Here is a 23,781-nt window from a genome sequence, read left to right as displayed (position 1 = left end):
TAGGTGTCTTGGATGTGAGGAGATGTGAACTCTTGCCTCCTCTTACTTTGCCATCTTGACCCCCACAAATCATTTATACATACTCAAAGATTTCATTTTTATCAATCAGGCTGATAATTCTTACCTTCTTGGAGCACCACGAGTCTAATACTTAAATCTTTCCAAACATTTTCTTAACAATTTATTAGTAGACACTTAGTTCAGAGAGTTATATTAGTGAAATATAGATTGTTCCCACATTCTTATAGAGAGCACTAAAGGTAAATATTTCTAGCATTCTTTTTGGTTGGAAACTTTTTTTCCCTTTAATCATCGTCATCATCACTGTCATCATTGTAATCACTATCATCATTGTCATTGTTGTCCTCCTCATCATCATCACTTGATTCTTCTTCATCAGTTTCATCATCCTCATCCTCCTCTTCATCTGTTTCATCATCATCCTCATCTGTTTCACCATCATCTTTCTTGTTCTTTCTATATTCACTTTTTGCTGAAAAATTAGATTTACAATACATCTTATTTTATAACCCTTCTTAAATACTACTACTCTCGCTGAGGAAGAAATAAGTTCAGGTGCAAAAGGGACATCTGTAATCCAAATACAGTAATCTTATAGCCTTGAACTTTGTGCCTGACCCTGATTCTTACCACCATTCTAACTCTAATCATAATCTATCACAAATTCATTCTTCTTTGGGCTCCTGTGTATGCCCTTCATTTTGTCTCTACATGTCTCTACACGATACCACCACATTCCCCAAACCATTTTTTATTCTTTATTTTCTTAAAGAGGTGTTCCTTAGTTACTCTATTACTGATTAAATTACTAGCAATGTGTAAAATTATACAATTCATTTAGAAACAAATTGTAATTATAGATACAGCCTTGAGGACAATTTACCATTTAAAATGGATGATAATTGAAAAGTCTAGGCTAATATAATAAATATTTAACTTTAAAAAAATGGGTTTTTTTGAGGCAGTCTTTTTTCTATGTGGGCTTCCCTTGTGGCTCAGCTGGTAAAAGAATCTGCCTGCAATGTGGGAGACCTGGGTTCAGTCCCTGGGTTGGGAGGATCCCCTGGAGAAGGGAAAGGCTACCCACTCCAGTATTCTGGCCTTGAGAATTCTATGGGGTCACAAAGAGTTGTACACACCTGGGTAACTTTCACTTTCACTTTTGTTCTATGTGATGAGATATAAAAAGCTACAGTGCTTTGGTGAGTAGATTAAACTAAGTTAGGGGCAATTTAATGAGACAATAGCAAGAGTTGCAGAAAATCTGGGGCTCTGACTCACCTTTGAGGATTTCCTCTAAAAGCATCTCAGTCGTACATCTGTGATGAATTTTTTTCAGGATTTTTGTGGTAACTTTTACAGCATAATCTGACACATAATGTTGGAGTAGGATTTGAGCAAGATCTTTAGTATCAGCTTCCATAATTTTCCCCCGGGAATATTCTTAAATTTTTTTTTCAAATCAACATAGGTGAGTTTACTCTTAAACTTCTTCAATTCTTCATCAAGAAGTTATTGCAGAGAATTTGCCAATTGCTCATGTGTCAACTTCTTTGAAGACATTGGGCCGAATCTATTAGTGATTTAAAAGACAAGTAGGATAGGAAAGATTAGTGGCTGAAATTTAGAAAAATCTAGAAATTTTGTCTCAAATAATATTGAGACAATATTATTATATGAAGCAATGTATATAATATATAAAATTAAAATTGCATATAAAATTGCTTTATATAATAATGATCAGATAAAAATAAGAAATAATTAATGATTAGAATAATCCAAGAAATGAAGACAACTAAATAAGAAACAGACTAACATTAGAAGACCCATGATTGAATCAACAATTGAATCTGTAGTCCATGAATGGAACGAACACACACAGGAAAATTTCCAATAAGTGATCTATTCTATAGTATGATTAAGAAACATGTTAGGAATAATAAGTAATATCTTTACATCACATTGAGAAGTAGGAAACTTAAATTATAATAAAATACCATTATGAGCTTTTAGAAGTATAAATTATTAGAATGATAAATATTTAAATTAAAATGTAGTTCCAACAATTGATTTTCTGGAACCTAGAACTGGAGAGGTCTGATTCCTACATCAGTGGTCAGGATCCCCAGAATAAACTTGGTCTCCACATACATGGAGTAGAACTTTCTATACTCCTGGCCTCCATGCCTTCCTTCATCTACAGGAGTAAAGAAGGCATACCAGAGCACTGTGTTGTCTTGGAACTATCTCTTTAACTCTCCTTAGCTTCTCAAATTCACATTGCCATCCTCATCTGCCTTAAACATGAAAAGATTAATCTCAATATGTTCTTTATCTCTGCTAATACTTATTACAACAAGAAGCACCTGAGTGCAGTTGAACACAATACCTCTGCACATTAACTCTCATACAATTGAAAAGCCTCCTTTTGAGTATATCTCTTATCTCTCTCCAACTCTGAATCCTTTTTGTCTTGCCCTGTGGAACATTAAGTCAGACAATAGAGTGATATCAGGTTCTTCCCTAAAATTATTGCTTCCTCTACAAACATTTGGTATATTCTCTCACAAGGAATTTTAGACTTGCTGTTAACTTTGTCTAGAATGCCCTTTATTTAGACAACTGAAAGACTCCCTCTTTCAAGTCCTTTAGGTCTTTCTTGAAATATAGCTTTCTTAGCAAGGTCTTTTTAATCATCTTATTAAAATTGCCATCCCATGTTTGATATTACCTTCTTCACTTCCCTTTCTTACTTTTCTACCTTAGCACTTTTTACTTGTAATGTGATATATAACATATTTATTTTGTTTGGAAGAAAAGATTCAATAAGGTGTAGTGTAAAAATGATGAAAATACCTAACAAATAGCACATGGATTAATAAAAAATAATAATTTCTGAAATTAAAAAGAATTTACTAGAAAGCTATGATTTCCAAATTAATCTTTTATTTTTACAATGTGGTTGTTAACCATTATATCAGATCCATTATATTAGATAAATGCAGGCATATATAATAGGTAAGTAACTTGTTTTAATCAAAGAACTGAGTCTCTTCTGTTACATGTAGAGGTGGCAGAAGTATAGAATTCATAACAACATAGTTATAATATGGCAGATTTATCAAACATTATTGACTATTTGATGTTGCTTCAAACTCAAGTATCTAATTACTTACCATATTATTTTTCTAGATCTTATCCAACCTAGTGTTTCTACTAATATATGAATCCAATAAAATGACATGCTATCCAATTTGACAAATGACACAAATCTAGGAAAGAAAGCTAAAACTTTGGATCACAAGATAAGATTTGAAGGAAAAGTTCCCTTTTCAGTAATGATGAGCAAAGACTAGAAGTATAAATTGAACCAATGTTTATTAAAATGTCAAGTATATGATATATATAGTAGATTACAGCTTTGTTGGTGTGATTGAATTTCTTTGTAAATATCTAGAGACATATAGGACCCACAATATGGATTTACACCCTGAGGCATATAGCTGAAGATATCTCTGGAATGCGTGTGTGTGTGTGTGTTCATATTGTGGTAAGAAAACATGAGATCTACTCTCTAACAAATTTTTATGTATATGATACATAATTTTTATGTATATGAAAATTATGTGTAATTTTATGTATATGAACTGCAGGTACAGTGTTGAATGGCAGATCTCTAGGACTTATTCATCTTGCCTAAGTGAAATCTTAAACTTGTTGAACAGTAACTCTCCATTTTCTCTTCCCTTTCCCCTGAAAATCATTATTCTATTCTCTGTTTCTATGAATTTGTCTATTTTAATTACTTCATATATGTGGGATCGTGCAACATTGTTTGCAGTAGCAAAGATGTGGAAGCAACCTAATGTCCATCAATAGATAAATGGATAAAGAAAATATGGTATATGCATACAGTGAAATATTATTCAGCCTTAAAAATGTAGGAAACCTTTCAGAGGTGACAGCATGGATATTATGCTGAGTGAAAGAAGCCAATCACAGAAGGACAAATGCAGTATGATCCCACTTATGAGGTATTTAAAATGGAATGTGTTTTATAGGCAAAAGAAGAACACAGAGATGGAAGATATTAGGACAAGAACAAGGATGTTACTCACCAAAGAATAAGTCCTGGGACTTTATTGAGGTAGAAAAGTATTTCAGGTTAGGTGTTGATGATCAGAATTATTCTCAGAAAGCCAGATTTGGAGCAGCTCTCCAAATTACCTGTGGGGTTTGGGGCTGTTTATATAGCCACTTAAAAAAAATAGCTTGAACTCATACAACCTGCTAAATGCTGATGCTGAAAATTGGAGGTTCTGTATCCCAAAGAAATTAGATTAACAAACGTAATCAGAAGAAATAGAATAAAATGGATTCAGTTTTGCCTGGAGGCTATAGAGATAATGAAGAAATCTAGCAATGATACTACTGAAGGTAGAAAGATAAAGGTGGGTAAAAGCAATAATTTAGTTACTTAGATACACACCTTTGAGAAAGAGAGATACCAGGTTTGTTTGATATGAACATATACCAGTAAGTGGATAAGAGTGAAAAGATTATGATTTTATTTTTTTAAAAAAATCATTGAACACTTACTATTAGACATAGGAAAAAAAAATGAACAGAAAAGACTTGTTCCAGCGTTTGTGAAACTTAATCTAATGGAAAAACTGACATTAAACAAAATACATTTTATACATAATTGCAACTGAGATAACAGGAATCAAATCAAACATAGGGAGCACTATAATAGCATACACCAAAAATAGTCAGAAAATATGAATTTACTTGGATCTATATTGCTTACAAACTGGCAGACATTGAACAAAATACCCATGGTTACATGCATGAGTAACAGGGTGTCTCAAAATCTTAATTTTACTTATTCCTGGTCATATGCATACTCCCCTATATAATCAATCACTATCCTTTGAACTTCCACACAAAATGAAAAAGGATAATATTCAAACTGTCACAGATTATGGTGTGATGAAATCCCCTTTCTCTAAATAAACATTTTGCTCAGTAATTATATTCAAGTATATTGATTATCTACTTCTATTGTATGCCAAGTGTAGGTACTGGGACAGATAAAAAGAATTACAAAATACAGTCCCTCTCCTGAGCTGCTTACAGTCCAGAGAAAAACATAATAGTAACTAAAATATCATAATGCAGTGTGTGAATACTATTCTCAAGCTAACCATAAAATGCCAAGGTGCTATTTTGGCACAGAGAAAATTGTGCATTTCTCCTTGTGTTTCAATATGGTTTGGCTGTGCCAATGAAACCTGTAGAAAGAAGAAGTGCTGGAGCTGCACTGATTTCTGTTAGGATTAGATGGATTGGGAGATGAGGATATTTATGGAAGGAGATCAGGGGCTACAAAGGCCTTTTTGAGAGCTCAGGAAATCAGAAGGTAGCTGATAGCTGAGTTTCTCTCACTGGCATTTTATTTTTTGTTTTTGTTTTTCGGTTGTGCTGGGTCTTCACTGCTGTGCCAGCTTTTGTCTAGTTATGGAGAGGGGGTGCTATTCTAGTTGCAGTGCAGTGGCTTCTCCTTGCGGTGGCTTCTCTTATCTGACTGCGGGGCATGGCCTCTAGGGTACGTGGCCTCTAGTTGTGGCTCATGGGCTCAGCGTTTGTGGCTCCCGGGCTCTAGAGCACAGGCTCAGTAGTCGTAGCACACAGTCTTAGCTGCTCTGTGGTGTGTGGGATCTTCTCTGACCAGGTATTGAACCCGTGTCTTCCTCATTGGCAGGCAGATTCTTTACCACTAAGCCACCAAAGAAGCCCTCTCATTAGCATCAGACATATCTTTTCCATGGTTTGTTAGATTAATATGTATTTCGTTTTCTTTTAGGACAATTGCAAATGACATTTTATTTTAAATTTCAGATTATACTTGTTTCTTATACATATATAGAAGTAAAATTAATTTTTACTTGTTGATTTTCTATAACCATACTGAACTCATTTATTCTAAGAGGATTTTCTTCTTGTAGATTCTTTCAGATTTCTTCTGTAGATAATCATGTTTTCTACAATGGACACAGTTGTATTTTTCCTTTATAGTTAATATGTTTTTTCTTTCTTCTTTTTTTTTTGCTTTGCCTTATTCCAGTGGCTAGAATTTCTAGTAAATGTTGAATAAAAGTGATTAGAGTGAACATCCTGATCTTGTTTCTGATGTTAGAAGGAATATATTGTTTTTTTCACCATTGGTCATGAGGTTAGCAGTATATTTTTTTGTAGATGCTTTTCATGAGTTTGAGGAGTTCCCCTCTCTTTTTAGAATATTGACTTTTTTTAATGAATGAGGATTGAATTTGTCTAATGCTTTTTCTGAATCAACTGATAAGATTATATAATTTTTCTTTATTGACTTATTCGTATGGTGGATTACATTGTGGTATATTACTCTTTAATATGCATTATTAGACTTGATTTGCTAAAATTTTGTGGAGTTTTTCTTGCATTTAGGTTAATAGAAGATATTGGTATGGAGTTTCCTTTTTATGTGTATGTTTCTGGTTCTGTTATCAGGGTAATATTAACTTCATAAAATGAGAAGTATTCCTTCATCTTCTATTTTCTAAGGACAGTTTGTGACATTGTTAATTCTTCATTGAATGGTTCTTATTTGTCATATTTTGCTGTATAAATTAATCTAAAAATTATTATTAGACTATTCAGATTTTCTAATTCATCCTTTTAGAGCTTTAGTAGTTTTTAATTTTGGAAGAATTGGTCCATTTCTTCTAACTTGTCAAATTTATGACAATAAAACCTTTTCTTTTCTGTTCTACAAGATCTATTGTGATATCCTGTTTCATTTCTGATATTAGTGATTTGTGTCTTCTGTTTTCTATCCTTGTCAATCTTGTTAAAGTTTATCAATTTTATTGATTTTTCAACAAACCAAATTTTGTTTTATTAATGTAACTTTCGACTGTTTCACTCTTTTACGTCTTTGTTTTTTGCTCTTATTTTATTTTTTCCTTCCTTCTGCTTAAGTTTATTTTACTTTACTTTTTCTAGTTTCTTAAGGAAAGAAGTTAGATAAATTATTTTAGATATTTTCTCTTTTCTTTATGAGCATTTAGTGCTTTGAATTTCCCTCTGAGAACTGCTTTAGCTGTATCTTACAAATTTGTATACATGCTGTTTTCAGTTTTATTCTTCTATATATTTTTAAATTTTCTCTGAGATGTCTTATGCATTCATGCTGTGCATGCTGAATTGTTTCAGTCATGTCCAACTCTACAATCCTATGGACTGTAGCCAGCCAGGCTCTTCTATTCATGGGATTTTCCATGCAGGAATACTGGAGTGGGTTGCCATGTCCTTTTCCAAGGGATCTTCCTGACCCAGGGATCGAGCCTGGGTCTCTTTATGTCTCCTGTATTGGCAGGTGGGTTCTTTACCACTAGCACCATCTGGAAAACCCTCTGATCCATGACTAATTGCAAAGTGTGCTTTTTAATTTCAAAATGTTTTGATATTTTTCTTATTTCTTTCTATCATTGATTTTTTAGTTTGATTCCATTTTGTGATGCATGACTTGAACTTTTTAAATATTTTAAAGCTTGCTTTATGACACAGGATATGGTCTATCTAAATGTACTATTGGTGCTTGAAAACTTAACGTATTCTACTGTTGTTTGGTCTTCTATAAATATCTGTAAGATATTGTTATTTAAATTATTCTATTTTATTGTAGAGTTATTCTATATCATTGATGATTTTCTGTCTAGTTATTTCATATAGTATCTTCCAGTTAAGAGAGAACCACTGAAATTTTCCAACCAAAATTGTATATTTGTCTACTTGTCCTTTCAACTCTACTACTTTTTCTAAAATGATGCTCTGTTTTGACCATACATATTTAGAGTTTCTGTTATCTTCTTGGTTGGCCTTTAGTTCTTATATAATTTCTTTGTTGAATACTAAATTTTATTCTAAATTCAAGTTTCGGTCAGTTCAGCCTCTTAGTTGTGTCTGACTCTTTGCAACCCCATGGACTACAGCACACCAGGCTTCCTTGTCTGCCGGGCCAGCCGGAAGATTTCAGCGAGCAACACGACGCATTCCTTTAGGCTAAGAAATAAAGACACAGAACAGATGGGGTCAAGAGGATCGCTGCAGTCAGCGATGATTCTTTATTTCTCAGGGTTACATTTATACTAAACCAAGAAGAGAATCTTCAGAAGAGAAAATATTTAAAATATTTTTCCATATATATCACTTTGAGATAACAATCACCAGAACTCTCTGATAACGTCAAGGGATAAGAAAGGCATCCCGTTTATCTTAAGGGTGGTCGTGAAAGGCTATCCATCTGCGTCATGTGTGCATTCAAGGCTTGCTAAGGTTCTATTAAGATTTAACTTGGATAATAAATTCCAGAGAGGGGTGGCGGGACAGAGAGCCATGTCTGTGAACAGACCCTTGAGGATCAAGGCAGCTGCCAGAGCCAGCCTTTTGGTTCAGGCCGCTCCCTGCACTTGTCCATCACTGACTCCTGGAGCTTGCTCAAACTCATGTCCATTGAGTTGGTGATGGCCGGGGTCCAGCCTCGGCAGGATCCAAGGGATACCCTCAGGATGAATGGCATCGGAGAGAGAGAGAGAGAGAAGACACGTGAGACCAGCCTTGATAGGGCCAAGTCTTCGAGGGAGAGAGAAAGAGAGAGAGAGAGAGAATGACCAGGCAGCGGTGTTTGCAGGGTCTGGCAGAGTCTGGCAATGCTTTATTTTTTTACTGTGGCTTTTATACCCTAAATTAGTACATTTCTAAGGGGAAGATAGTTTAACATTACATCAGCTTGTTCTTCACGAAACCAGGGTGTTTTCTGCATACTTCTTTGTTTATGAGGGTAACAAACTACCAGCAAAGGAGTTTAAATTAAAGCACTCCTTTCACCCTGGATAATCTCATATTAAAGTTCTAAATTGATTTTTATTTGGGAAGAGATCGGGGAAGGCCTTCTGCCTGTGTCACAGAAATTAGGGAGTAGTCTATTGCGGCAGGCATCAGAAAGACAGATATCATCTTTAAGGTGAGCGCCAGGGGCAGCTTTTCTAAATCCCTGAAAATCTGATCTGCCTTGCCTGTCAGGTTTTCTCCCTCATGACCTTGTCATGGGTGGGATGTCGTAGGCCGGCTCCCGGCAGGTGATGCCATCCAACCATCTCATCCTCTGTCATCCCCTTCTCCTCCTGCCCTCAATCTTTCCCAGCATCAGGGTCTTTTCCAATGAGTCAGTTCTTTGCATCTGGTGGCCAAAGTGTTGGAGCTTCAGCTTCAGCATCAGTCCTTCCAATGAATATTCAGGACTAACTTCTTTTAGGATGGACTGGTTGGATCCCCTTGCAGTCTAAGGGACTCTCAAGAGTCTTCTCCAACACCACAGTTCAAAAGCACCAATTCTTCAGTGCTCAGCTTTCTTAATAGTCCAACTCTCAAATCCATACATGACTACTGGAAAAGCCATAGCTTTGACTAGATGGACCTTTGTCGACAAAGTAATGTCTCTGCTTTTTACATTATTTTAATACAGACATTCCTACTTTAAAAAATTTAATTCTTACATAGTGTATTTTTTTTCATCTTTTTAATTTCAAATTACCTATGCTGTTATGTTGGGATGAGTTTCTTGTAAACAGTATAGTTCTTGCTGTTGTTTTAACTCACGTTGCTAATCTCTTTTAATTGGTTTATTTAGACAATGCAGCTAGTTTTACTTTGTAATGGATTTGAGTATACTACTTCATATAGTTTTTAAAATAATTGCTCTAGATATTGCATGTATGAAATACCTATGTAGGTATCATAACATTATATGTAATGTTGCTGTAACAACATCCCAGAATTCTCCTTGCTGGAATCCATCTTAGCTGAGTAATCCTTGGACCATCCGGAAGGACTGAGTCAGAATGATTAGTCAGAGGCAACCCAGAAACTAATGCCATCACCATAAAACCCAAGACTGGCAGAGCAGTCCTCCTGGGTTCCCTTACCCTCTTGCTATCCACCCAGGTGCCTCTTCCCAATTAAGTCTCTTGCTTATCCACCCAGGTGCCTCTTCCCAATTAAGTCTCTTGCTTTGCCTGCAAATGTGTCTCAATGCATTTCCAAGTGTTAGACAAGGGCTCACTCCTGGTCCCTGGAAGGAGACCCCCCTTTCTGCAACACGCCAAAACCAGCAGGTAGGTCTGGCCTAGCCTCCTATGAAGTCACTGCTCTTGTTCCCGGTACACACGAGACCTTGTGTGCACCCTTCAAGAGTGTAGTCTCTGTTCCCCCAGTCCTGTGGAACTCTTGCAGTCAAGCCCCACTGGCCTCAAAGCCAAATGCCCTGAGGGCTTCTCCTCCCAGCATCTGAACCCAAGTCTTGGAGGCTGATGTGGGCTCAGAATTCTCACTCTGTGAGAGAACTCCTGTGATATAATTATCCTCTGGTTTGTGGGTTGCCCACTCAGACAGGTATGGGATTTGATTATATCATGAGTGGGCCCCTCCTACCATCTCGTTGAATTCCTTCTTTATGTCTTTGGAAGACAAAAAAGAATAGCTTTTTTGGTAGGTCCCAGTCTTTTTTTATCGATGGTTGTTCATCAGTTCATTGTGATTTTGGTGTTCTCCTGTGAGTCGGTCCTTCTGCTCTGCTATCCTGTCCAGGAAGCCTTATATAATATAATATAATGCTATGTTATACTCATATGAGTATGTTACACTCTTAGAATAAAGAGTAAACAGTTTAAAGATTAAAAAAAGCAACAAATTGTATTATTTACTTTTATGTTAAAACTATCATCATATTACTTGGCCCTGGCGTTTAAGACCTCTTGTGTGGCAACAGTCAACATAATTCCTTTTATAACCACTCTTTCTTTTTCTTACCTTCTAGTTCACTTTCTTCCCTTAGAAACTGCATTCTGTCATCTTTCCTCAAATTCATAGTTTTCTTAACTCTGTCTTTTGAAGGGGTGCAGAGTACACCACTGCATGATGTATCACATTGTCATGGGGATTGTTTTGACAGAATGCAGATAATACTCAGCAGCTGTCAAAAAGCTTTTTACCTCTCTTTTATCTACCTAGATGAATTTATATGAACTCCTCTACCAGAAAGAGAGCTCTTACCAGAGATAACTTTGTATATCAGAAAGATTACCTCCATGGCATTGAAAATTTTGTTTGCCAAACATTTGCTTTTCTCATCTTTTGGTGAATTGCATTCTTTCTCATTGAAGCCTCAGATCCCTGCCCCCCTCATTAGCTCGGGATGTTATATAAACCTCGATTTTCTAGCTACTTTTGAGCCTTCATGTTTTGGTGGGCTCCCATAGACATCTAATTAAATTTTATTTTCTCTTGTTAATTTGTCTTGTATCAGTTCAATTGTTAGACCAGCCAAAAAAATCTAGAAGGAAAGAAGGGAAATTTTTTCTTCCCCTATAATATTATATTACATAAGTGCTTTCCAATATGCTATACTTCTAACCCAATTCAAGTTTCCCCTTATTTGTGAAGCCTTCCTTTATTCTTCCAGATCCAGTTACTTCCCCTCTTCTCTGTATTTAGCATCAATATCAGTTCAGTTGCTCAGTTATGTCCCACTCCTTGGAGCATGCCAGGCTTCCCTGTCCATCACAAACTCCCGGAGCTTCCTCGAACTCATGTCCATTGAGTCGGTGATGCCATTCAAGCACCTCATCCTCTGTCGTCCCCTTCTCCTAATGCCTTCGGTCTTTCCCAGCATCAGTGTCTTTTCCAATGAGTCAGTTTTTTGCATCTGGTGGCCAAAGTATTGGAGCTTCAGCTTTAACATCAGTCCTTCCAATGAATATTCAGTACTGATTTCCTTTAGGATTGACTGGTTTGCTCTCCTTGCAGTCTGAGGGACTTTCAAGAGCCTTCTCCAACACCATATTTCAAAAGCATCAATTCCTCGGCGCTCAGTTTTCTTTATAGCCCAACTCTCATATCCATACATGACTACTGGAAAAACCATAACTTTGACTAGACGGACCTTTATCAGCAAAGTAATGTCTCTGCTTTTAAATACGCTGTCTAGGTTTGCCTGGTTTGTTTCTTTAACAACCCTTGCTTTCCAGGAATAAAGGACTCAGCAAAAATTTAACATTGTTATTATGATTCATGTAAGAGTTGCTATGTTAAACTTTTCCTGAGTCCTTTATTCCTGGAAAGCAGGGGTTGTTGAAGAAATCCATTCATACTTTTGTAGTCTGAGAAACAACTTGTCTCAAAGAACCACCATAACTTAGATAAGACTTACCTTAGATAAGTCTCCCTTTTTTACTTAAAATGGGGGCAGATACAAACCCTTTAAATTCCCATTCATTTCCTCACAAAAGATTACCTGAGATGTTTTTCCCCACTGACCAATTAAAAAGTGCTTGAAACTAAAGCTTCTCTCTTTAGAAGAACTTCTCTTAGTTAAGCTTCTCTCCTTTCTATAGTCCCTGCAACTTTGACCCACCCGCCTCCTGACCCAGCATAAAACTCTTCCTTAATGATCCCTCCTAAGAATAAAACATTCCCTGAGTATCCCCTTCCACTATACTAAGTTCTTGTTGACCCTTTCCCATAAAAGAAAATTTCTTTCTGCCTGACCTTTGGGATGCTTGCAGTTCAAAGTTTGGATTGTTTTCTCTATTTACAATAGTCTCCTTCCCCTTACTGCAACAATTCTTTCAAATAAAGTTTCTTTTTACTTAAATCTAGATTTATTTCTTTTTGTCAACAGAAATTGCCAAATTGTTTAATTGTTTCAATAATGTACTACCTTTCCCCCAGTTTTGGAGCTGTTTATTGAAGTAATGAGAGTGTTAGATTCATATTTGTGTTCTTAGCATACCTTAACCTGCCTGTGTCTCTGGTTCTTCTCATGCTTATTTTCATCCATTTTTGTTTCTATTTTAGAGTCTGAGTATGTTGTTGTTTCTCTCTGTGTACCCCATTTCTCTCCTGTTCCTTCACCTACCTGTCTCCTTGAGGTCAAGTTCCTGTCTTGGTTTGCTCCAATGATATTAAGGAGAAAGCAGAGTAGATTTCTTCCCTAAGTCTGGTAGTTTGCTGTCTGAATCTTCAGCCTAGACTTCAGCTGCCTCTGTGGTAAAAGACCTGATTTTATACTTGAAACAGAAAGTAAAACACTGGTTTCACTTCTATATTGGCTTTTATCTTTAGAAAATTTCTGCTGATTCAAAGAAATACTGCTTGCTTGCTTATTTATTGATGTTGCATTTCCTGGATGTTTAAAATTACTGAGATGGAAGACATGTTCATGTGTGTGTGTTAGGAATGAAATGCCGCGTAGTTGTTTAGTCACTAAGGTGAGTCTGACCCTTTGGGACCCCATGGGCTGTAGCCCTCCAAGCTCCTCCGTCCGTGGGATTTCCTAGGCAAGAATACTGGAATGGGTTGCCAATTTCTTCTCCAAGGGATCTCCCGGACCCAGGGATCGAATCTGTGTCTCCTGAATTGGCAGGCAGATTCTTTATCACTGAGCCACCAGGGAAGAGTGTTGGGAAATGAACAGAACAGAACAGAAAAGGGAAAGAATTTGGGAAGAGACAAGGGCACAATAGAGTATTTGTTTAATTGCTTTATTTCTCTAGTTCCTAAGTCACCCAAGGACAAAAGAGAGAAGCATACTCCCAGAGTTAATTAAACTTGTTATTTTTATTTCCCATAAAAGACCCTTTTCCCCCTGAATTAGCTGTTTTTGACTGAAAAGAAAATACAACCTAAATGTCAGGAGTTATGTTTCATTTGGTGGCTAAAACAGAGGACTTAAGCATAGGACACAGCCTCTCAGATAACTCTAAGAGACTACTCTGGAGAGGTAAGGATGGAGCCAGGATTATATATGAATTTTTGCCACAAAGACCATGTAGTCAAGACATCAAAAGATTCAAGAAAAACCAGACATCTCAAGTTAGTGAATTTTGTGCTTTTCTTTGTATAAAAAGACCAAGAGTCTAGACTCATTGAAATAATTCCTTTAATAAGCACCTCAGTGACTGAGGCCAGTATCCTGCTTTTCTCTATCCTGAATCCTTTCAGGGTGCACAGTTGGGGGTTACTGCAATGACTGCTGGCTGGATGGCCACAACGTCCTTTGTGTACTGGGGCAACATTCTTCCTTCTCGGACCTTACTGGGCTGCCTGTGCTGAGCTCTCCGAGGACCTACTCCACTCTGACGACACTCCTGTCACAGTCCGCTGCTTGGTCGTTGCTGCTTGCCTGCCTCATTTCTCCCATCCCCCAAACCTCATACGTCCCACCTGTCTGTGTTCCTTCCAGTGTGGGAAATTTGTCTTATTCATCTTCATATCTCAGACATGAAACATATAGGTGAGCAAAGTGTGTGATGATTGGATAAGGAAATTACCTATCTATCTGAGTTTGTTTCCCAAGTTGTATGTGAGAATATTTCAGTGAGTTGACATGAGACACAAAGGAGGTATAAGAGGTGCTGGCATGATGTACTTCTAATAAGACATCTTTCCTTAATTTGAGAATAAAACTGTAGGTGTTTTCTAGTAAGCAAAAGTTTAAATGTCAGTTGTTAGTTTCAGTCCAGGATCCAACAGTTTCTAGCTGTAGATGCTTACATCTTGAGTGTGGAGAGGGTGACCTACATGGAGAGAAGCAGGTGAGTGGTGGAATGAATTTGTGCCAGTAGCACCATCCACTCACACAACATTGATGAGGATAAAATAAGGTAGATTAGGGATTTCCTTACTGTTCAGTGCCTGGGACTCTGGGCTCCCAATGCAGGAGGCCTAGGTTCAATCCCTGATCAGGGAACTCGACCCCAGATGCTGCAGCTAAGGATCCCTCGTGCTGTGACTAAGACTCAGTGCAACCAAATAAATAAATAAAAATATTTAAAAGAAAAATAAGGTAGATTAATCTCACCCAGTGCTTGGCCTAAAGCATACATTCACATGTGAATTCATTTCCCCAGCATGAAATTTGTTTGAAAATCAAATCTGTCAGAATAAGAAACATCAAGTGGAGTGGCTTCAGCAGCAGAGTTCCTTCTAGTGTTTAATTTGAACCTCTGAGTATTTCTAAGTAAGTGTGTGTTTTTGCATTCCTATCCTGGGCCTTGTAGGAGTGCCTGCATCTTCTCTGTTGTCATACTCTGAGTCTACAGATTAGATAGACTCTGTGTCTGTTCCACTGCATCTTCTCTATTGTCATGCTCTGGGTCTACAGATTTGATAGAGTCTGTGTCTGTTCCACCTCAGAATCTCTCACAGTGTAAGCACATTTTCTATGTATGTTAAGATTTCAGTAAGCGTATAAACTAATGAAGGCATTAAAGCAATCCCATCAAATAAAAATCAGATTCACAAACAAGTTCATTCACCCCCATAGCTACGTCCTGTTACTCCAGGTCAACCCCCACTATAGAGAATAGATTTTTGGTTTCATTCATCAGTTTTCTTTCCATTCCAAGAAATATTTGTTTTTAACATGAACGTCAGTTAAATGATTAGTGAATGTTCTTTGTAACATGTTTTCTGCAGACTGTTTTGTTTCTTTTAGTACTGCCAGTTTTAAACTTAAGTTCTCTTTGAAAAATTCTAGTCTTATTCTGAATAAATTGAGGGAAAAAGAATTGAGCCAGACCTCCGCAGTGATACTAGAAAGAGCCAATAACCCATCAGGGGCCCATCCAGGGCTGGAAAGGGATTCAGCTGAATTCTGGTATCACTAGTGAATACTAGAGCATTAGAAGTGATTTACTAACTGTTAAAGGTACTCTTTGCTTTTGGGTTCATATTTGAGGAGCAAGCTGATCCAAGATTTTTGTTAGTTTGGTCAAGTAGTGACTTGGAATTGATGTAATTTGGGATACCATTTTAGGGGAATGTTTTTGAACTTTCAAACTGATTATCCCAGACAACTGGTTTACATATCCAGGGCAAGCAAGTCTTATTGGTTCTGCCATCAAAATACATCCTGAATCAGGCCACAGACCGTGTGTAGCACTAAGCACCACCCTAATACAAGCTGCTCTCCTCTCTGTCCTGGGTTGTTGCGATAGTCTTCTAACTCACTCCCCTGTATCGCCGTTGCACTCTACCCCGTCATCTCTCACTCCCCTCTCCACACAGTGTGGAGAGTGACCCTTTTAAGTTCAGAGTAAAATGTCACTCCTCTGCTTAGAAATTTCCAAGAGTTTCCCATCTCACTATTAGCAAAACTGCTTGGTCCTATGGTGTCTCACAAGCCTTCTATCAGTTTCCTCTCTGGCCCTCTCTCCCTTGTTTCTTTGCTTTCCAGCTATACTTGTTTCCTTGTTGGTCCTCAGTCCCCTCAGCCATGCTTCCATCTTGGGGTCTTTGCTCATGTTCTGTTTGACTAAAAAATTGGTTTTTTTTCAGTCATATACTTTCAGTTTCTTCAGAATTCTGCTGATATTTTACCGTACCCGGAAAAGCCTTTCCTGATGACTCTACATTAAATAGCAATTGTTTCTGCTCAGCACTCATTAACCTCTACTTTGCTATATTGTGTTCTTCTTAACACTTATCATCATCTAACATACTATTTAGTTAGAACTGGACATGGAACGATGGAGGGGTTCCAAATTGGGAAAGGAGTGCATCAAAGCTGTATATTGTCACCCTGCTTATTTAACTTATATGCAGAGTACATCATGTGATATGCCAGGCAGGATGAAGCACAAGCTGGAATCAAGATTTCCGGGAGAAACATCAATAACCTCAGATATGCAGATGACATCACCTTCATGGCAGAAAGCGAACTAAAGAGCCTCTTGATGAAAGAGGAGATTGAAAAAGTTGGCTTAAAGCTCAACATTCAGCAAACTAAGATCATGGCATCTGGTCCCATCACTTCATGGGAAATAGATGGGGAAACAGTGGAAACAGTGTCAGACTTTATTTTGGGGGGCTCCAAAATCACTGCAGATGGTGATTGCAGCCATGAAATTAAAAGACACTTACTCCTTGGAAGGAAAGTTATGACCAACCTAGACAGCGTTTTAAAAAGCAGAGACATTACTTTGCCAACAAAGGTCCATCTAGTCAAGGCTATGGTTTTCCCAGTGGTCATGTATGGATGTGAGAGTTGGACTGTGAAGAAGGCTGAGCACCAAAGAATTGATGCTTTTGAACTGCACTGTTGGAGAAGACTCTTGAGAGTCCCTTGGACTGCAAGGAGATCCAAGCAGTCCATCCTAAAGGAGATCAGTCCTGAATATTCATTGGAAGGACTGATGCTGAAGCTGAAGCTCCAATACTCTGGCCACCTCATGTGAAGAGTTGACTCATTGGAAAAGACCCTGATGCTGGGAGGGATTGGGGTCAGGAGGAGAAGGGATGATAGAGGATGCGATGATTGGATGGCATCACTGACTCGATGGACATGGGTTTGAGTAAACTCCAGGAGTTGGTGATGGATAGGGAGGCCTAGTGTTCTGCGATTCACAGGGTCACAAAGAGTTGGACACAACTGAGCGACTGAACTGAAGTGAACTGAAGATTTATCTATACATTTATTTATATTTTTTTCTTCAGCTGTTTGGATATGCATTTTAATCATCTACCCATTTTCCTTTTGTTGTGCTTATTTTTTTGTTTACTTACATGTTTTTAAATAAACTCATTATGTAAAAGGGATGGCCAATGTTTGTCTTTTATATATTGCAGATATTATTTCTTTTCTGTCATATCTTTAAATGGAATGGTTTATTTTCCTTAATTTTGCTGTATAAGAGTTTGAAATTTATATGAAATCAGATCTGTCAATATTTGCCTTAATAGGGTCTTATTTTGGTTTTATTACAAGGTCTTTCTCACTAAAATAGTATAAGTTATTCAAAAATATTTGCACTTCTGTGGGATTTTTGTACATTTCAATTTTTATTTTATGTAAAGTATATGTAATTATTTAACAAATAATTTTCTAAATGATACACCATTTTTCCCAGCATGTTTGTTGAACACGCCTCCACTCTGTACTCACATGCAGTACTACCTTTGTCTTCTATCAAATCCTCTTTTTGTTTTTTTCATTGAATTCTTCAAATTTTTGCTTAATAGCATGCCATTTTAGTTGCTGGTACTCTATAAGTAAGTGTAATATAGCAGAAAATGTGAGAAATTTTCTCATTATTTTTAATCTTTTAATTGCTATTTAATGCATATCCTTATAAAATTATTCTTTCAGGTGGTCATTACAATGATTTGGTCAAATACTCTTATGAATTCTGAATATAATTTTTAGTATCTTCTTCTAGCAACAATTCACCTGTAGAAAACTGCTTAAGATCCCTCTCTTTCTGCCAGTGATCTGAGCTCATCTTTGTGATGTTTGTAAGTGGTTGTGTGATTCTTTTAATAATTTTTATTTATCTGTTTTCACTTTGTCACTCCTACTAAGTATGTAATGCTCTTCAATTAATTTTTATTCTGCTTGCAGTTGCAGAACTCTTGGATTATAATATGTGGTCAGGAAATAATTTCTGAATGAACTGATGATTTTTCTCCCTGTCCTTTTCTGAACTGAAGTATCTACAGCTGTACAGGGGCAGAGTGGAGAGGTGACTAATAAGGTACAGTGGTTTCACTAAAGGAAACAGAGTAACAAGCTTAATGGGTCTAGCACAGAGCCCTATCAAACATTTAAGCTTTGCTTTTTGTTTCCCTCTCCTTCTGTGTGACAGAATCATGGTAAGAAAAAAATGAGGATTTTTTTTCCCAGCCAGACTTATTTACATTCATTATTGAACCTCTCTGGCTCAGTACTGTATTGGTTAATGCATATATATCCCTTATTTTATGGTCTTAGTCTATACTCAAACCAGATTGTAATCCGGAAGATCAAATCTGGGCAAATAGGATCCCTTTTCTTCTATTTATAATTTGAACTTCTATGACTCTCCAGAAGGAAAAGACCACATAACTTGTTCTGTGCCTTTCAGGCTTTCCTTCACTATCTTGTGCTTAATTTTGCTCCAATTTGTGAATATGTCTTTGTTGTCCCTCTGTGCTACAGGAGTGGGACCAGACCAGGTTTTGCCCTGCTTCTCATTTCCCCAAAGTGAATCTATACCATGATTTTGCAAGTAATGTTTTTTTGTCTCAATCATTTAAATGGAGTATTCAAAAAGAGTCTTACACAGATATTCACATTTGTTACTTGGCTTCTTCTTTATTAATCATTGCAGATTTTCTGTTTCATTTTTCAATTTCTAGAAACAGGCCAACTTTTACTGTTAGTAGGAATTTTGGCTAGAGCAGAAAACATTTGTCTGAAATATGGCTTTGAGCGAATGTGAATAAATGTTGTACTCTGTTCTTTCCTTCACAATTGATCAACCTCAGAATATCTCTGAGAAGGAAACAAACCATCAAACACCGATCCAGTGACAGCTGCCTTTCAACCAAGTTAGAATTGGGAAAGATAAAGGCTATAGCATTTGAACAGATAAAATTTACCTGTTTTATCTTTATAAAAAATAAAGAAATTATGATATATAAGTCACCAATAGTCAATATTTCCCATTTGTAGTATTTGGTGATATTAAGGCTGCAACAGTGAGCTGTCTCCTGATTGGGTTCCCTGGATTTTCTCCTCTCTCTCTTCCTCTATCATCCCTCCCACTCTCAGCCATCCCTGGGGTTTTGGAAATTAGAAGACTGTGTTGGGGAGGAGATACAATTCCCATTGCAGGATTCCTGGATCCAGGCTTTCTGAGTAGGGGAGCACATTCTTCTTTGTATAGGTTGTCACTGAGCCTCTGACTCAGTTGATTCTCTTGTGCATATTTGTGTAGAGGTGAATCTGCTCATCTTCCATGAGCAACTTGGGCTGTGGCTTACTCTACCTGCTCTATCCATTATTCATCTTCCATCCATTTTCAAAATCTCCCATCTTCTCACAGAACTTCTTCTGTTCTCGCCATTATAAATTTACATTAAAAATGTTTTTGTGTTTTTTTATGATTATTTTAGCAGACTCTCTGAAGGGAAAGGGAATAATATGTGAGTTCAGTCTGCCATCTTTCTTTGGAACACTATTGGCTAACATCAGGAATTCCCTGGTGGTCCAGCGGTTAGGACTCGGAACTTTCATTGCCACTGGGAAGGGTTCACATACACACACACACAGGCTAACATCTCCCTCTTTTTCAAAACTATGCTCATCTGCCACCTTATATAGCTTCATCTATTGCTCTCCCTTCGTCCTTGGCTTCCCAGACACTTTGTGAAGGAATTATCTACGCTCTTTCCCTTTACTTGCTCACATTCTATTCTCTCCTTCCCACTCCTGGCTGATATCTGGCTGTGTCAGTGTACTTAAAACAGTTCTGCATAAGGCCATGAGTAGCTTTCATATTGCTCAAAAAGGCATTTAAAATTTGTTTTAGTGTTCTCCTTATGCTTAGGAATTGTTAAAAACAAAACTCAACAGAGTAAATTTTAAAGATCCCTTAGGTTTTATTCAGTGATCCATGTATGGGTCAGAGTCCAATCTAGTAGACAGAAGGGATCTCTGAAGAGCAATACAGTGAAGTGATTTTATAGACAGAAGGGAAAAGGAACAAGGAGGCTGAACTAGGCAAAAAAGCAGATAATGTTATTACAGGTCACTTTCCTTATAGGGAATGGCAAAAATGATCAGGCAGATTGCCTAACCAGTGCTGATCAGGCAATTGCTGATTGACTGGTATTAAACTCATTTTTGTGAAAGCCAAAACTATAATTAAGTCTTAGTTTTCTGTGTAGGATTAGCATGTGAATCAATCTGGGGCCTGTTGTCTTATTTTTAACTGAGCATGTTACAATATTCCTGCTTCTTGAAAATACCTTTGACTTTCATGACAGAGCAGTTTTCTAGTTTCCCTTCTTTGCAAACCTGCATGCACTCCTCTTCTGTTGGCTTTGCATGCTCATCAAACCTTATGCATACATGCATACTGTAATTCATTATGGCATTGTTGTACAACCTTCCTCATCTACTTTGTTCTCTTACTCTAAATGACCTCTTGGTTTCACGGGTCAACCATATGTGAATTATTGTCTTGTCTATCAAACATTGTATCAGAGTTCTAGCTAAGAAACAGAACTGTTATTTTGAATACTATGGAATATGGAATTTATTATTTTATAGGCATTTGATCTCATGAAGCAATATGACTATTTCCTCTGTGATTAGCAGTGGGTCTAAGTCATGGGGACAGGCACTCAGGGAGGTAAGAGGAACATGACATGGGGGAGGATAATAATAAACAAATCCATCAGGATGAGCTAAAGACTGTTTTGGTCTTTTACAGCCTCCAGTCATCCAATTACCTGACTTTGATAATTCAAGTAATCTGCAAAGGAAGCTGGTGCCCTTGGTTACAATAGTAAACTCCTTCTTGGACCATGAATTAGAGAAGGTGAAAGAAGGGAGCTGGATGGGAGCTGATGGAGTTGTCGACTGAACCACTGCCCCACATCTACAAGGTGAGTCAGTGATAACATCTGTAAGTTGCAATAGTGTCCCTAATCAACTTCCTACATGGAAGAATAATACAAGGGGTATAGCTACTGCTTCCACTCTGCCTTCTAAACCTCACACAAAATATCTCTGTGGTCTACATTAAGCTTGAACTATTAATACACAGGGAAGGAATTTCTAGAAAATGTAGTTTCAATTTAACTAAGTAGACACAGGACAACCCCATTACAAGTCTTGAGTTCCAGGACCATAAAACTAGAGTGACCACATAATTTGCTTTTAAAATATGGCATTTAGAGAGTGAAAGGTGATGGGGCAAATGCTAAAACCCTCATGCAATCCAGGTCATCTATTTTGGAACATGTACGCTAAACCTACAAATTACCTACTTTAGACTGGACCTCTTGAAGTATTTCCTCCAAGTTCAGTTTCTCATGCTAGTCAAGTTTACTCTTAGCACCATGCTAAATTGTATTAGCACGAGAGACACATTTCTGTGTCAACCAAAATTTCTTTCCTGGCCTTTAGAATTTTTTGTCATGATCAGTTCAGTCACTCAGTCATGTCCGAATCTTTGTGACTCCATGGACTGCAGCATGCCAGGCCTCCCTGTCCATCACCAACTCCTGGAGTTTACTCAAACTCATGTCCATTGAGTCAGTGATGCCATCCAACCATTTCATCCTCTGTCATCCCCTTCTTGTCCCACCTTCAATCTTTCCCAGCATCAGGGTCTTTTCAAATGAGTCAATTCTTCACATTAGGTGGCCAAGTATTGGAGTTTCAGCTTCAGCATAAGTCCTTCCAATGAACACTCAGGACTGAGTTCCTTTAGGATGGACTAGTTGGATCTTCTTGCAGTCCAAGGGACTCTCAAGAGTCTTCTCCCACATCATGGTTCAAAAGCACAGTTCAAAAGCATCAATTCAAAAGCATCAGTTTGTCAAGATGGTCTCTATAATAATGAGCTTTAAATATATTGTTTTCCTATTATCCTGTTTTCCATTTATTTCTACTTTTCCCCCCATAGAATCGTCTCAGTTTAAGTGAGTCTTTGTCTTTAAATTAACATATGGGCTTAGTGTACCTACAAATGGCCTTGTAGTTTAATTTGGGGGCACCATAAATTCTGGAGTTTATCTAAATTGCATCAATTCATTAGGTGATTAAAAGCCTATTTTTTTTCAAATTCACATTTGAAAGTTTTTGATTATATTTTGATCTCAGAGTAGCATCCAGCTCTAAAAACTTTTTCAGAACAGAGATCAAGGATTGGAAATCCTTAAGTTCAGTAGATCTTTCCTTTGCTAAACAAGATTGTCCTCTTTCTCTCTTCAAAAAGTTCTCATTGATGAGTCAATATTCTATTGAATATTGACTTTTCATTCATATTCAATTTCCATTCTCAGGAAAATGGGAGAAACTTTAAAAGGAAATACAATCCAGATAGGAAAGCAAAGATTCATGGTTGAATGCTAGAAAGTTTATCTCAAATGACTGTTTTATGTTTATAGTGATCATTTAAGAAATATGGATACCTAGAAACTTGGATAAAAATTCAAAAAGAGAAGGAAACCAGATCAGGAAAAGACTGATGTAAGATGAGCCGTCGTCTGACCTAGAAAACAGTTAAATCTGTATCTCATGCATGTGTTAAAAGAAATGCTTAATAGTCGTGATACATGGGCCTAGTTGCTCCGGGCATGTGAGATCTTGCTAGATGAGGGATCAAACGCCTGTACCCTGAACTGGCATGCAGATTCTTCACCACTGACCATCAGTGAAGCCCAACGAGGCAAATTTTATTTGGGCAAAATGAGGTCTGCAGCTTTCAGATAGCTCTGAGAAAGTGCTCTGAGGAGATGAGGGGTAGAGCTAGGATACAGAGGAGTTTTGCAACAAAGGGCAGGCAGTGGGAATCATCAAGGGGTTATTGTTAATTAAAAAAACCAGATATGTCAAATTAAGGAATTTGGTGCTTTTCTAAGCAGGGGAAGAGGTAAGCACCTAGGATCACGGAAATCATTCCTTTAATATGCACCTCCCATCAGATCAGCGGCGGCATTAGATTCTCACAGGAGTGCAAACTCTACTGTGAACTATGCATGTGAGGAATCAAGGTCAAGTGCTCCTTATGAGAATCTAACATCTGAGAATCTGAGGCAGAGCCGAGGCAGTGATGCCAGGTCTGGAGAGTGGTGGAAAACACAGATTTTCATTAGCAGTGAGGTTTG

The 23,781-nt window shown here is 37.4% G+C and overlaps 1 protein-coding gene across 1 annotated transcript; it reads right to left on the bottom strand.

The window, feature by feature from the left end:
- Positions 1–290: 290 nt before the first annotated feature.
- LOC133051036 (prothymosin alpha-B-like) lies at positions 291–13,156 on the bottom strand. Its single transcript, XM_061135433.1, has 3 exons — positions 13,037–13,156; positions 1,303–1,594; positions 291–493 (listed from the first exon to the last, which is right to left on the bottom strand). Exons 2-3 carry the CDS (start codon positions 1,442–1,444, stop codon positions 306–308), a joined length of 330 nt encoding a protein of 109 aa, XP_060991416.1. The 5' UTR covers positions 1,445–1,594; positions 13,037–13,156; the 3' UTR covers positions 291–305.
- Positions 13,157–23,781: the final 10,625 nt, after the last annotated feature.

This window comes from Dama dama, chromosome 1 (assembly GCF_033118175.1).
Source record: "Dama dama isolate Ldn47 chromosome 1, ASM3311817v1, whole genome shotgun sequence".
Lineage (NCBI taxonomy): Eukaryota > Metazoa > Chordata > Mammalia > Artiodactyla > Cervidae > Dama > Dama dama.
Note: the sequence above shows the minus strand (reverse complement) of the source record. Positions and strands in the feature narration are given on the sequence as shown.

Bases quoted from the DNA above. Each gene is read 5' to 3' on its own strand.
- LOC133051036 (XM_061135433.1), bottom strand. From the start codon at position 1,444: ATGGAAGCTGATACTAAAGATCTTGCTCAAATCCTACTCCAACATTAT. The intron at 494-1,302 runs GTGAGTCAGAGC...CTAATTTTTCAG, and splicing joins TTTAGAGGAAATCCTCAAAG to CAAAAAGTGAATATAGAAAG.